We start from the raw sequence: 16,188 nt of genomic DNA on the forward strand, positions 1-16,188 counted from the left end.
TGCTGTTTATTTAGTGCAGCTCATGATTTTTTTTTTTTACAATATTGATGATTTAGAATAGTGTTATGGTCTAAATCTGCTCTTGAGTTATCGTTTCAGTGGCATACATTAGTTTCAATATTATCGTTTATAGTGTATTTTGTTTAGCAATATTACATTAGCTGTAGCAGAGTTGGAATCTTCTACCTTTGAGTTTTAGTAACTCATTTTTTATTCTCTTACAATTGTTGAAAGTGCAGAAGAATGGTTATGAAAGTACAGTTACATAGTGCATGTCCTTGCTTCCATTCACAAACAGTGTCTTTTGTATTCTACACTGACACATACATGGACATTTAAACTGACAGGAAATACATTTAATATGGATTTATTCTGCTATCTGTCTCCACTACAGCACTAACTGCCTTCAGCGTGAGATCTGCTAGCTGTAGATATGAGCTGAGTCAGAACAACCCAACTTTAATAGATGAAAAAAATGCTAAGATATCTCCTCTTAACTTACATAATGCAGATTCTCCCTATCTGACCTAGTTATGATTCTTACAAGGATATAGTTGGCATTTAAAAGTCCTATATTACTCAAAATTGATTCTTGTGAGCTTTTAGTCATTTTATAATGTTGTTACCTCCCAAAAAACATACATGGAATTGTGTTTTGTTTCATTCACACGTATTTGACTAATCCTGCATGAATCATTATGAGTCTGTCTACATCGACCAAACTGAAAATGCTCTGCTCCACCTAATAATGACTGTATTTTATGGACAATAAGTCGCCCCTTTTTTCATGGTTTGGGTGGTCCTGCGACTTATACTCCGGTACGACTTATATATTAAAATGTTCACACTGACAGCTGCGAGAGAGCGCTCTAGACTTGTTTGTCAGTATCTGCTACTCCTTTTACTCCTGTACCACTGTCACTTCGCTCTACTACGCATGTCTCCTGCAGAAGAGCTGCTTTCCTGTCTGTGTCATGTCAGTTGATCGCACCATCACTTCTGTACCAAATGTGCCCAAAAAGAAAATCATATTTTGCAGATTACAAGCTGCAAGTAGCGAAATATGCAGCCAAAAACAATATCAAGCAGTGGAAAGAAAGTTTGGAGTGAGTGACAACCGGGAGAATGCGCCATGCAACTTTCCTGGAAGTCATTGGATGGATCGACAAAGCCTGGACGTCAGTGACAACCGAAACCATCCTGTCGGGATTTAGAAAGGCTGGAATAATTCCACCTGGAACTAGTGATTTGGAATGAGATGGAGAGTTTGGTAAACTTGTTAGGTTCTGTTGTTTATGCTATAGTTATTTGAATTAGTGCTGTCAGGCGATTAAAAAAATTGAGAGATTAATTAATTATGATCTGTAATTAATTAATCTAATTAATCTCTTTTTAATCTGACCTAAAAATTGCTGAGAAAAGCCTTCAACTTGAGGCATTTTCATTTAAATTCATTATTACATTATTATTATTACATATAAACCATGAACACTTTAGAGCCACATCAGCTAGTGTGAAATTATAATGTGTTTTCAATGCTGATTTGCGCAATCTCACAGAAACGAAACTTAAAAACCGCATGGCTAATTTGTATAAACTAAGCGAGAAAAAAAATATGCTCTTGTGTCGCTGATGCGGTTCAGCTTCTGTGGGACTGAAGGACACGACTCAGTGGAATATAGATGTTCTTTCTGTAACAGAGTGTTGAAGGTGAAGGTGAGTCTGTTCTGTGTTTGTGTCGTGATGTTTTCAGAGATCAGACGTGTGCAGGTTTATCGCAGATGCGGCGAGAACGAGAATGAAAATGACAATTGTTTGCGGGAGCGATGTGTTATTGTCCCAACAACACATAAAAACAGATTTTATAATAAGGCAACTCGTGTACAGATACAGTAAAGTTAGAGATTAAAAATGAGATTAACGCGATAAAAAACATAACGCGCTAAATATGACTAATTAATTAATCGCAATTAACGCGATAATTTGACACCCCTAATTTGAATAATAGTTAATATGTTACGTTAACAGCCTGTTGTTCTCTGTTCTATTGTTTTTACTATAACTCTCCTTTCAAGATGAGATGTCAGTTCCTGGTCTCTGATTTTATAAAATAAATTTTCCCCAAAAAGTGCAACTTAAAGTTTTTTGTTTTTTCTTCTTCTTCATTACGCATTTTGACTTATAGTCTGAAAAATATGGTATTCAAGTTAACAGTTCCTTTTACCCTTAGTTCAGTAGAGCTTGGCAATTCCTCAAATCATCCAAATGATTCTATTGAAGGTGTATAGCATTTAAAACACAGTGGAGCACTTCCTGTATTACCATATGACATCACAAGGTGGAACAGAGTGCTTTCTGTTTGAGAGAAGAACTCATCTTAAACATGCAGGGATTGTATGCTTCTGTTTATGATGAGAAAACAACATTATAACAGATCAGAACATAATGTGATAAGGGCCCTTTAATAGATGAAAGAAAAAGATATCTCCTCTCAACTTATATAACATAGACTCTGCCTTTCTGACCTAGTGATGACTCATATACATGTATATAGTAAGAGTTAAAGAAAACAAGGCTGTACTTTCAGGGCAAGAAAGATGCTTTGATATGGGGCATTTGCAGTTCTCTCGATAAATACAAACTAACAAAACTAATTAGAACAGTGCTTTCACTATACAAGATTATACGAGAGTCAAAACAAAGAATTACACCTCTACTACTACAAATATATTCAACAAATCTGCAATTACTACACCGTCTGGCAGCATAGTTAACACACACTGAGGCACAGACCTTGACATGGCGCCACAATGCAACTGAGAGAGCACCATCTTGCGTTTCCATGGCAACACACCCCAGTATCTTTTTTTGTTTTTTCCAGATCATACCGAAAGCCCAGGAACAAAACAGCGGAGAAAACAACCGCCGCTGTTATCCAACGTGTCTCTGATATCTCACCTTGTATTTTCCAATTTGAGCGACTCCAGAAAACGAAAAACCAAAACAAAGAAAGCAACAGATGTTAATTACGAGTCAGGTGTACACAGTGGCACGCGGAGATGTTGACGAACTCAACTTGGAGTGGACATGTCAGCTTGATTACAGAAAACAGCGCTAGCTCCGTTTTGCACCGTTTTCTACCATTGATTTCTGAAGGACTAATTAAACTAGGAGGATTTTTTTTCTACTCCCTCGGTGCAGTAAAATGCCAGAAACTAATTATGCGCTCTATGTCTGAGTCCTTGCTATAATTACACCAAAATGAAACACTGAAAAAACGCCAATAAATATCACGACTGAGCAGATCTGGAGTGCGTTCAAGTCCACAAGGGGTTATTTGAGGTGTGATTTTAAAAGATACATTGGCAATCTCACGTTGGAGAAAGAATCCTTGAAGGTGTATTGTGTAACTTTTGTGGCGAAGGGTCCATCATAATCAGCTGCTTGTTTCCATGAAGATGTCTTTGCTCTGCCTGGAATACATTCATTCAGTTACAGTGGTTTTATTACTCAAAAATACAGAGAAAAAAAAGCATTCTGACTCTGAGTGGGGTTGCCCATCCACAGATCTGACCTGTAACTTGGTCTGGTTTAGTTTCCATGAAGATAGAAACTTTTAATACCACACTGTTAAAAATTCCGACGAGGTAATAACATGTCCTTGGAAAAATGCATTTGATGGACCTTCGAACAGAAAAGTTACACAAATAATTGCAAATAATTGATTAATAGTTGTTAAATGACACTAGTATTTGGTTTTTGGGGCAGAGGTTGGCCTTAGATCAGTTAACTTGTCACAATAACGTATTCTGAAGCATGATATATTACTAAAGAAAAATATAATGAGGACAACAAAGCAGGATGGTACATGGTCACATTTTTATATAGCACTTTTCCACCTTCAAGGTACTCAAAGCGCTTTACATCAATAAACCACTCATCAATTCACACACATTCATACACCAGTGTACACAGACACTAGGGGCGAGGTGAGTTAAATGCCTTGCCCAATAACACAAAGACAGCATTCATCTATGGGAGCTGGAATCGTACCACCAACCTGTGGGTCAGTGGACAAACCAACTTAGCTACAGTTGCCAAAAAAAAAAAAAAAGAATAAAACTCTCCCCCTATTGCAAAGAAAATGTACACAAGATAAATACTGAGCTCCAATTGCAAAAAGCAATATCTTGGTAAGTTAAAATGACTTACATTAATAACTTTTTACTTTATTTGAGTAGATTCAGCTTGACAAGTAAAATGATCTACCAATGGAAAAAGTGTTTTTTCTTAATTCAGGCAACATTAGATTTTGTTTCTTATTTTAAGTGCAAAGAGTTGCTTTTTCTTATCTTAAGTGTATCAAGATGTGGTTTCATATTTTAAATACAAAAGTCTTGTTCCATTGGTAGAGCATTTTACTTTAAAATTTACTCAAATCCTGATGAAACTTTCTTAATTCAAGTCATCTTAACATGACTAGGTTTGAGTTTTTGCTGTGTATATTTAGTGTATTTTGTATTAGTGTATTTTGTTCTCACTCTGAGCGCATGAGAGAGTGGCACCAGGGTCACAGTAGCTCCTGGAAAATTCCTGTAAACCTTTAGCTTTTAAAGTTATTCTTGTTTTTAGTGGATTGCTACAAGTACCCTGGATTCCATGTGAACAGCAGGTCGGACAGGAGAGACAACAGTAATGCTGTGTACAAGAAGAGCATGAGTAGACTGTACTTCCTGAGAAAGCTCAGGTCTTTCAATGTGTGCAGCAAGTTACTTGAGATCTTCTAACAGTCTGTGGTGGCCAGCGTCCTGTAGTTGGCTGTGGTCTGCTGCGGAAGTAGCACCAGTAAAAGGGACATTGGGTGGATTGACAAACTGATCCATAAAGTTGGTCATGTGATCGACTGTGAGCTGGAGACATTTATCACAGTGAGGGACAAGAGGACATTGGACAGACTGCTCTCCATCATGGACACTCCTACTCACCCACTGCACCAGACTATAGAGGGACAGATAATACTCCCTACAACTGTACAACAACTCACCCACTGCACCAGACTACAGAGGGACAGAGGAGCTCATACTTCAACAGGCTCCTACAGCTCCACTCAAACAGTGACAGATACACTACAACATTCATACCATACTCCATAAAATTGTACAACAGCTCACCCTTACGTAACAGATAAGCCTATGTTTCTGTCAATCATTATATCATCTTTGCACTGTTTCCTTGCGACCTCTTGAACATAACTGTGACATACTGTATTTATATTACTATATTTGTTTTCTTACTTACTGCACATACATTAATTTATGCTTTATTGATACCAATCTATTGCTATTTTTATTGCTACTTATTTAGAAGTTTATTACATTTTTTTTCAATATATATATTTTTACTCTGTGTTATTGTAATATAATGTGATGTGTGAGCTACTGTGTCCAAGTAATTTCCCTTGTGGATCAATGAAGTCTAAGCCTATATTTTTCCAGTTTTCATATATTGGAAGTCGATATAGTAATTATCATGGCAAGTCTACTGACATGAACAAGGAAAAGTAACAAGGTAAGGTAAGTAAGACATAGCTATACTTCATTTATCTCCATTGGGAAATTAGTGTTAATACTTTCACACATCCATCACTGCCTCTGGAGTAACTGTCAGAAGCAGCTTTACTGCAGCACCCATGGGACCCATCTTTAGATCTGGAGTTAAGCTTGGTCAGGACTATCTTAACCAGAGGAATTTGCCTAATCTGCATGTTCTGGTGGATGGGGAAACTGGAGGACATAGATGAAAGTCACTCAGATACAAGAAGCTGGATCTGATATCTGCTGGTTAGACATAAAAATTGATGTGATAAAACTATTTCCTGGTCATAGTTATCCCAGAATGTTTGAACTTTTTTAGACAGACCTATTCTGAGATAAATAACAGCTACATAACACATGTGGATCAGCTTTGTCTTATTTTACTTTTGTTTAAAGGAAATAAAATGGTGTTTTCAATCTCTGAACTCATTATCAGTCAGTATCAATCAATCCACTCAATCAATCAACAACATTATGAATCTCAAAGGGTAATTCAGACCGCACATCTCTGGTCGTGCATAATAATAATCCATAAATAGAATAAAAAATACATACATTCAAACCTCAGTGCATCAGGGACACAACAGCAAATGTACTTTCCATTTAAAAGCTTTATAGTAGAAGAAATAAAAGATTTAGCGTAGGGGTTGGTCTTTTGTTGTGGGGGGACATATCGTCTCTCAGAGGGCATTTGCACAAACTGAGTGCAGTACATGGTAAGGCTGACTCAGTATGGTCTTATGGTCGTCGTCTTACGGTGGTCGTCTTACGGTGGTCGTCTTACGGTGGTCGTCTTACGGTGGTCTTAGTCTTACGGTCTTACGGTCTTAGTCTTACGGTCTTAGTCTTACGGTCTTAGTCTTACGGTCTTAGTCTTTTGGTCGTAGTCTTACGGTCTTACTCTTACAGGCATAGTCTTACGGTCATAGTCTCCTGGTCATAGTCTCATGGTCTTAGTCTTATGGTCTTAGTCTTATGGTCTTAGTCTCATGGTCTTAGTCTCATGGTCTTAGTCTCATGGTCTTAGTCTCATGGTCTTAGTCTCATGGTCTTAGTCTCATGGTCTCATGGTCTTAGTCTCATGGTCTTAGTCTCATGGTCTTAGTCTCATGGTCTTAGTCTCATGGTCTTAGTCTCATGGTCTTATTCTATGTCTCCACACAGAGGCCAAATCTTCCATCTGAACACCACTGATTTTGCCACACACTTTTACTATCTGGTTCAGACTGTTCTTATCTTTCCCAGATAACCCATAAAACCAACAAATAAAAGAAAAATTCAGCAAACTTTTGATAAAGGAGGACAAAGGATTGCTTAAAAGGTGCATTGTGTAACTTTTCCGGTAGGGGCCCGTCAAATACTTTTCTTCGTGGAGATGTTACTGCTTTGTCAGGAATGTTTCACAGCATGGCATAAACCTTTCTATCTTCATGGAGACCAAACCAGACCAAGTTACAGGTCAGATCTGTGGAGAGGCGACCCCGCTCACAGTCAGAATGCCTGATTTCTTGGTATTTTTGAGCTAAAAAACACATGTATTTGAATAAATATAAGGTAGAGGAGTTTAATGCCATACTGTGGAACATTCCGGGCAGAGCAATGACATATCCATAGAAACATGCAAGTGACAGAGCCCAACCAAAAAGTATCAAAATCGGCATTGGAACTAAAAAAGCTGGATTCATGTCAAACCTAGGACCTTCTTGTTGTTATGTAACTTGTAATTCTCTGTCACTGAAATTAAACAAAAGCAGTACTGGCCACTCTACTATGTTGCTAATCTTTTTGAGACACTAAAGAAAAGTCTTCAGAGCTGATATAAAAGCTTGTCTTCAGTGTATCAGATGGAGTCAATATTTTAGACTCAGTAAATGTTTTGTGATAGAAGAATAAAACAGCACTAGTCTAATCTCCACTACCAAGCATCCGTCGGCTTCCAAACGGCCGCATTTAAGAGATGATACCCTTGTCCAGTTTAGACAGCTGTAGAAAAAGCAACAAAATATCTCAGTTCTTACAAATGCTCACTACCCGCTCACACAGCCCACACACATAAAACCAGCCAGTCATTTGGAAGGGTATTATGGTTAAAGCCTCATTTAAAGGTCCTAAATTATGTAAAATTGACTCTTGTGAGATTTAAGCCATGTTATAATGTTCTTACCTCATCAAAAAACATACCTGGAGTTGTGTTTTGTTTCATTCACACATGTTTGAATAAGACACAACTACAGGTATATTTTTTAAGAAAAAACATTATAACAGAAAATAGTGTAATATGGTCCTTTAAATATACAAAAGATATAATTATATATGACCCCCTACACTGTCACTGTAGAAACCTATGAGGAGCATTAGGGGATTGCAGTGGTGCATCTGAAGCCCTTTTTGAGCCAAAATCTTGGTCAGGACCACCTACAAAACTCCTGTATTTTTTGGACTATAAGGCGCACTTAAAATCCTTTAATTTTCTCAAAAAATCGACAATGTGCCTTATAATCCGGTGTGCCTTACGTATTAATTCTGGTTGTGCTTACTGACCTCAAACTGATTTTATGTAGTACACGGCGCTCAAAAATCTGTCAAAAAGTTTTGTTACAACTTTGGTAAGCTATGAAGCCACTCCGCTTGATGGATTGTCAGAGCATTATGGTTACTGTAGTCAGGAGCTTCACTGAGTCTTGTCCTTTAGTCCAACAGAAGCTGACCGCATCAGCACACAAGAAGCTTTTTTTTTTTTTTTCTCAGCGCTTATAGTTTAGGCAAATGAGCCATTTGGTTTTAAGTTTTGTTTCTGTAAAACGAAACAAATGTGTGCAAAGCTGCATTAAATGCATTATTACTCAAGGTATATTTGAGTCCTCCTCATAGAAAAAAAAACAAAAAACTTAAATTATCCCCCCGCATTCACATTCATAATACATATTCACTAAGACAGAGAGGCAACGCCGGGCGAATTACACCAGGATCTGCCAATGGGTCGTGGATGCCTGGGCTAAGGGATCAGACTCAAGTGTCGTCCGTTTGTTTCGCTTAATGCACCTTATAATCCAGTGCACCTTATGTATGAAAATAGACGAGAGAATTCAACATTATTGATATTGCGCCTTATAATCAGAGGCGCCTTATAGTCGCAAAAATACAGTAGTTTATTTTTGTCATTATGCAAGCCTAACACTTACTTAGTTTTTTATTATATATTTTCATACAAAAGTAAATTTTGCACAATATAAGTTAAATACCAATGCATTTTACAGTACAAAGCCAATGGCACTTCCCCTGATTACTGCTGCTTTGTGACTCACACCTTTTTCTTTATATAGTTACGCTCAAATTGTCAAAGGCAGCCGTGTCAATCACTAACCAGATTTCCATGCACTCAAACCTTCCTTTGGAGTTATAAACAGCAGACTCAGACTTCTGCTTTGACGCGTTTGGAAGAATCAGACACAGTGCAACTTATATAACGTGTCTAGGTCTATAGATGTTGTATAACCTCTGGTATATGGGCATAGAAGTAAATAAGACGAATAACTTTAATCTGGCACTATTTATTCATGCTTTAAAAGGTGCATTGTGTAACTTTTCTGGTGGAGGGCCCGTAAAAATGCTTTTCTCCATGGAGATCTTATTCCTTTGTCTGTAATGTTTTGGTATTGTAATAATGCTTGGTCTGGTTTGTATCTTCATCGAGACCAAACCAGACCACTTTACAGGTCAGATCTGTGGAGAGGCAACCCCACTCACAGTCAGAATGCCTGTTTTTCTAGGTCTGAACATTCCATTCAGAACCCCCAACCAAAAAGTTACACATTGCACCTTTAAAAAAAATTAATAAATACATGAAAACGATCTTGTTCTTACCTTCTGGAGACTCTTCCTGCACATACGTCCCTGTCAAGTATCGGTGGACCAAGGCGGACTTCCCACTGGAGAGATTACCCACAATCCCCTGCAAAAGGCCAAAACGCAACAAAGTTATCAGGGACAGAAGTGGAGAAAAACACTGGTGGTTTAAAATAGCAAGACCTTAATTGGAGACATGATAGATGGGAGTTGTGCTGTTGTTTTGAATGTAGCACACACTTCAAAAAAGAAAAAGCTAGGTTTTTTATGTAACTTCCAAGGTTTATAAGTAGGCAGTTTGTGATAGTTTTTTCAAAAAGTGTGAAAGTACAAGTCTTATCTATACAAATTAGCTTCAGGTCAATTTAAAGTTAATGTTTTTGTTATATGGGAACATACTTTTGGGTAATTATTTTCCATTTATTAAACAGTGATTAGTTTGGTCTCTGAGGTCTTAAAGTAATTTGAATGAAGCAGAATAAAAAGGAGAATAAATATAACTTCAAACTGGGGTCAGCAAAGAGCATAGTGATAATTAATCAAGCAATGCACTGAATTAATGTTATTTTTGAGTTCCTGGCATAATCACCATCAGATTTGTTTGTCTTGTTTATGATTAAGATCAGTAATTACCAGGTCTATCCACATGAAACAAAAACGGTCACAAAGTTCAATGTCTTCTCTGGCAGTATAAATAGGATATACTTTTTTCACAATAGCTTTAAAAAGTGGTGGGGTTATTCAGTTACAAAAAACAGGATCGACCATTAATAATTCATTAACATTGCAAATTTGTGGGGCAAATCCCTAACAAATAGTGATAAGGTTCAATAATTTGGATCATAATAGTACATTTCCCATGATACTTTGCATCTGATGTCATCAACATTTCGTGGAGGTGTGATGCTAATAGAACGCACGGCTCTGTCTGAAGCTCTGTTACTCAAATTAGACTTAATCTGATCTTTATTTTAACATAATCTGACCAGAAGGAGTTTGGAGCTACAACAGAATCAGAATCAAACTCCGAAACTAGACCATGGGCACTAATATTGACCATAGCCTCCTGAGAATGTGGTGTTTAATTTTTTAATGAGTTTTTAAAGTATATAAACATATTTCTGGTAGTTTTTGCTAATGTGTGCATTGCGTCACCATGGTAACTCTTGAACATCTCCAATAGATGCATGTGTAGAGAACCCGCAGCATGATGTCATTGCAAAGATCTAGCAGAGGTGGGTAGTACTTAGTCATATTTACTTACATAACTTTTAAAGGAAATTTTACTTTTACTCTTACTTTAATAATATTTTGATTTAAGTAACAGTACTCTTACTTGAGTAAAAGTTTACAAGTAACTAAAGCTTTATGTTGACAATATGAAATGATATGAACATTTGTGTTTCTTGCACTGCTACTTCAGATAAGTTTTTTAATTTTATTTTCATGTTTGTCCTTCAAAAACAGCAGATTTTGTGCACAACTTAATGTTTTGTGTTTCAAATTCCATTAACTATAAATTATGAATCTGATGTTACGACCTGACAGTTACTCTGAAGTAGTAGTTTTATCAAATACATTTTTACATTTGAGTAATTTCTTGGATCACTACTTTACACTTCTACTTGAGTAATGCTAAGTATATAGTAATATTTTGACTTGGGTACAATGTCTGACATCTCTACCACCTCCCCACCATTATCTGCACCCCCCAATTATGAACATAGCCATGGAAATCTCAAGGTCTTTTTGACAAAACCAAAGCTTATGAAAATGACAGTTTGCGCCTTTATGTTAATTGTGTGTGGCTCTTACAACAAGGCTTTAAATGTAATCACTTTAACTGTTATGTTTTTCCTGTTTCCTATCCCCAGCGTCCCAAGATCAGAAGGGAACACTTGAGTTCTTTTGTTTTTGGGAGGGTGGGGGTGGGGGGCTGAAGGAGGGTGGGCCCGTGATGCCAGTGCGTCTGCTGGGAAGAAAAATAAAAGAGCCCCCTCCTCCCGCTTTCGTACCACACTGCAAAAACTAAAGTGTAGATAAGTTAAGATGATTTGAATTAAGAAGGTTTTATCATGATTTGAGTAAATGTCACTTGACAAGTAAAATTATCTACAAATGGAAGACTTCTTGTGCTTAAAATACGAAAATACATCTTGCTACACTTGCAGGTGCACTGTAGAACTTTTTGGGTTGGGGTCCGCCACCTGCTTGTTTCTATGGGTACGTCATTGCTCTGCCTGGAATAAGACTGATGGTGTGATTGTGTAACGTTTACTGGTGGAGGGTCCATCAAATGTGTTTCTTCATGGAGCTTTGCCTGGAACGTTTCACAGTACAGTATTAAACCTGTCTATTTTCACTGAGACCACACCAGACCAAGTTACAAGTCAGATCTGTGCAGAGGCAACCCCGCTCACAGTCTGAATGCCTGTTTTTCTAGGTATTTTGAGCTATAAAACTAAAAACTAAAAATAGTAAGGCAGCACTATTCAACATCATACATTGGAATATTCTAAGGAGAGCAATTCATAGAAACAAGCAGGTGATGGACACCCAACCAAAAAGTGCACCTTTAAAGGGACTGTCTGGAATTTTGGACATAGGACCTCATTTTCTAGTTAGCCAGAGTTTTGGAAACGTGTGGAGACACTCCACAAAACACCCGAAGCAAATCTATTATTACGCCAGACTGTCAGTGTTAATGTCTGTGTTGATAGAATAATGTTTGAAATAAAAATAACCTTGCATTGCATGAATCGTTGCATGTGAAGGGACTATTTTCTCATATATCAGTCCGCTGCTGCCAAACGTTCCATCAGGAAGAATAACTCGCTACTCCTGCTCTGACATAAATCCTTCAAATGCAAGGTTAGTTCTATTTCAAACATTATTCTATAAACACAGACATTTACATCAACAGTCTGGTGTAATAATAGATTTGATTCGGGTGTTTTGTGGAGTGGGTAAGTCTGTTTTTAGTGACAGGCTAACTATGGCCATTGACATGCACTAGCCTAGCACCAGTGACCTCTGCAAATACAAGGGCTGAATGGAATATTTTAAAAAGTGTCTCCACACATCTCCAACACTTTAGGAAATGAGGCCCTATGTCCAAAATTCCATACTGTCCCTTTAAGTAATTTAATTTACCTAGATATTGCTTTTTACAGTGCACCACGGACCTACCAACGCTGCATCATTAGTGAGCGCTCAAGCCAGGTATGGTCTTAATTATAGGGAAGTTTAAGACTCCAGAGAACAGGCCTCTTACCAACCCCCCATCTCCGCTCCGCTGTTGAATCATGACGTATAGTAGGAGGGTAAAAGGTCCTATAGTACACAGAAGTGACTCTTGTGAGCTTTACGTCGTGTTAGAATATTATTACTTTATCAAAAATATACTGTATCTGGAGTTGTGTTTTGTTTCATTCACATCTACATCTCCAAAACTCAAAATGCTCTGGTTAACCTTCAAGTTAACAGCTACTTTTTCACCTTTTGTTCAGTAGAGATTGGCAATTCCAGTTGTGAAATGGTCCAAACGATTCTAGTGAATGTATGTGGAGTTTAAAAACACAGTGGAGCACTTCCTGTATTACCACATGGCATCACAAGGTGGAACAGAATGAAGAACACATTGTGCATTAAACATGTGTGAAAGAAACAAAACGCAACTCTAGGTATGTTTGTAATAAGGAAACATTATAACAGATTTTAACAGACAAATTGCGTAATATGGCCCTTTAACGAAAAGTTTACAAGCTCTGAAAACATCAGAGTTGACAAAAATGGTCTAGAAAAGTACACCACAGACTTGGGGCTCCCCGTTGTGTTTTAAATGTTAAGCTTTGTGGGTCACTGTTCTATAGTCGACATCACATGAAGTGTTGTCTCAGCACACTTTCACTTTTAACTGGGACTTAAAAGAGCAGACATGGATGTTTAGAGGAACAGAGGAGGAGGAGTGCTGTTAGGGCTGTGATCTTCAAACTGTCTACAACTGAAATGACAGTAAGGATTTGTCTAAATTTGAGAACTAATTTGATTTTAACTAGGACAAAATCAGGTCTAAACAAGGACAAAACCCAGGCTAATAATAGGACTAAATCAGGTCTAAACAAGGACTAAACCAGGTCTGAATTAGGACTAAACTGGACTCAACTAGAACTAAACCGGACTCAACTAGAACTAAACCAGGTCTAAAGTAGGACTAAACCAGGACTAATCTAGGACTAAACCAGGTCTAAACTAGGACTAAACCATGTCTAAAGTAGGACTAAACCATGTCTAAACTAGGACTAAACCAGGACCGAACTAGGACTAAACCAGGACTAAACCAAGACTAAACCAAGAGTCAACCAGGTCTAAACTAGGACTAAACCAAGTCTAAACCAGGACTAAACTAAGACTAATCGATGACTAAACCAGGTCTAAAAGGTCTAAATTAGGACTAAACCATGTCTAAAGTAGGACTAAACCAATTCTAAACCAGGACTAAACTAGGATTAAACTAAGTGTAAACTAGAACTAAACCAGGTCTAAATTGGGTCCAAACTAGAACTAAACCAGGTCTAAATTAGGTCTAAACCAGGACTAATCCAGGTCTAATTTGGGTCTAAACTCGAATTAACCAGGTCTAAACAAGGATTGAAACAGCTCTGAACTAGCTCTAAACCACAGAAGGACATTTGAGTGTTCTTTATTGAAGTTATCTTAGGTTAACTTAAATTATGTTAGTAATTTCAATTCATTAAAACATTAATGGTTCGAATATAAAAAGTTTCCCATGTCTAAAAAGAAAAGTTCTCTCGGTGAATAGTGGCACAGTATGCACTCTGACTTAGAGCAGCAGAGACTGAATATTGGATTGTAATAAGCTGCACACTTGCTGCTCTTACGGTCGTCTGTTTTAGAAAAGTCCCCAAAAGTCACTGAATTGTCACATTCTATTCTGAAACTTGTGCTCCCTGTGTGGATGACTGCAGAGCACACTTTAGGTGACGTTTAAAAGTATAATATCAAGTCAAATGTGCTTACTGATGCAAAGACTGAATGTAGACTTAGACTCTGACAAACTTTACTGATCCACAAGGGAAATTATACGGACACAGTAGCTCACAGCATATTATAATAACAAAGAGAAATTGTATAATAAATTCTAAATAAATAGCAGAAATAGCAAGAGACTGAAGTCAAATAAGAAATGTAATATGCTATGATTGGCTTAAGTTAGTTACATCAGTTACCAGGAAGATGAATACCTCATAATTTTAGTGATCACATCTTATTCTGCCACTGGTACTAAACAACAAAACAAAACACGCTAGCAGAGAACAGCAAGGATGAATGAGATATTGACTGATTAAGATATGAATATAATTTTATAAAGAAGGCTTAACAGAGTTACTTATATTAAGGGTTGTCAAAACAAGGATACTCAGATACTAATCAACACCAAAACTAGTATTGAAAAAAAATCTGTATCAATATTACAGTTAAACATTTGTAATTACTGTGGTGTCAAAATCTGTATCAAGATCTCCTTAGTATCGAAATGAAGATTGACATTTTGATATCATGTCACTACTACTTTATTTTTTTATTTGACCCTGCTATGACCCAAAACACGGATCAAAACATATTATTTTCATATATTAAAGACATTTTATTTTTACTTTTTTGTTATTCAGTTTTGTTTCTCAATTTCTCTGAGTTTGGAACAAAGGAAAAGACCATGGTGAGCTGGCCAACGTAAAATAAGGACACAGAGCAGGAGGACAGGCCAACCCTATACAGGGCCGTAGGAGCAGCCAGCGCACTGCTGACCCTACCCGAACCAAAAACACAACCCACAAATTATCCCTACATAAACGTGGCAAAAGAAGAAATTCAGTTTGTCAACTGGACAAAAGTTTATTTGGTGGAATACGTTTAGCAGTTCATCTAAGATGCTTCTTCAGTTCTGGTCAAAATGCTGGTGGACATTGCCTTACATCTACCTGAAGGGAGGAGCTAACTTCAATGAAATTACTCTGAAACTAACACACCTACTTGTTTACAGTTTCTGTTAGTTAATTAGGCCTATTGAACTTGCACTGAGTGTGGGGTCAAGTTCAGTAGGCCTGGGTTCAAGTTCTACCTGGACGACTGAGGGATTTTACATATATCCCTACATAAAATAAAGAATGAAACCAGCATGTCCGGACTCACCAGGTCAAACAAAAATAAGACTAAGCTAATAAAAAGCTAAAGACACGGCATAGGAGCCAGCAGGGAGCAGTGCCGGGCTCACTGCGCGAGGAGATGTGTGCGCTCTGATGCACAGGCACCAGCAGAGAGGGCGAGCACGCTGGGCTCGCTCTATTTAAAGGCTCCAAGGTGCGGAACTTAACAAGTAGCTAATTACAAAAAGGTACTTTTAAATATTCAAAAATAGGAATAACTTGTAAAAACAAAAACTAGAAAAATCCTACTAAAAATATCCATACACATGACTTTGTCAAAGATAATACCTACTTTCAGTGGTTATATTAGCCTGGTATGCATCTTCAGATCCACTTTGGCCAGTCTGTTTGACTCAATTATGAATGAAGGAGGAACAGAGTAATTCACAGCTAAGAGCTTTTGAGAACCAAGTAGGAACAGCGCCACTTTGTAAGAACTCTTTTTAAGTTTGTAAAAGCGTGTTTCTGAGAACACATTTTCTTTGTTCATGTTCAAGACTTGAGTTAAAAGTGCCAATTAA

General features: G+C 37.4%; 1 protein-coding gene across 1 annotated transcript in view; it reads right to left on the minus strand.

Moving 5' to 3' along the window:
• agap3 (ArfGAP with GTPase domain, ankyrin repeat and PH domain 3) overlaps positions 1–16,188 on the minus strand; it is a 262,903-nt gene that overhangs the window by 110,220 nt on the left and 136,495 nt on the right. The window contains exon 3 of the mRNA XM_055152051.1: positions 9,459–9,546. Within this exon, the coding sequence (XP_055008026.1) occupies positions 9,459–9,546 (88 nt within the window). The remainder of the gene's footprint in view (positions 1–9,458; positions 9,547–16,188) is intronic.

This window comes from Boleophthalmus pectinirostris, unplaced genomic scaffold (genome assembly GCF_026225935.1).
Source record: "Boleophthalmus pectinirostris isolate CB_2022bp ecotype Guang Dong unplaced genomic scaffold, ASM2622593v1 HiC_scaffold_16, whole genome shotgun sequence".
In the NCBI taxonomy this organism is placed as follows: Eukaryota; Metazoa; Chordata; class Actinopteri; order Gobiiformes; family Gobiidae; genus Boleophthalmus; species Boleophthalmus pectinirostris.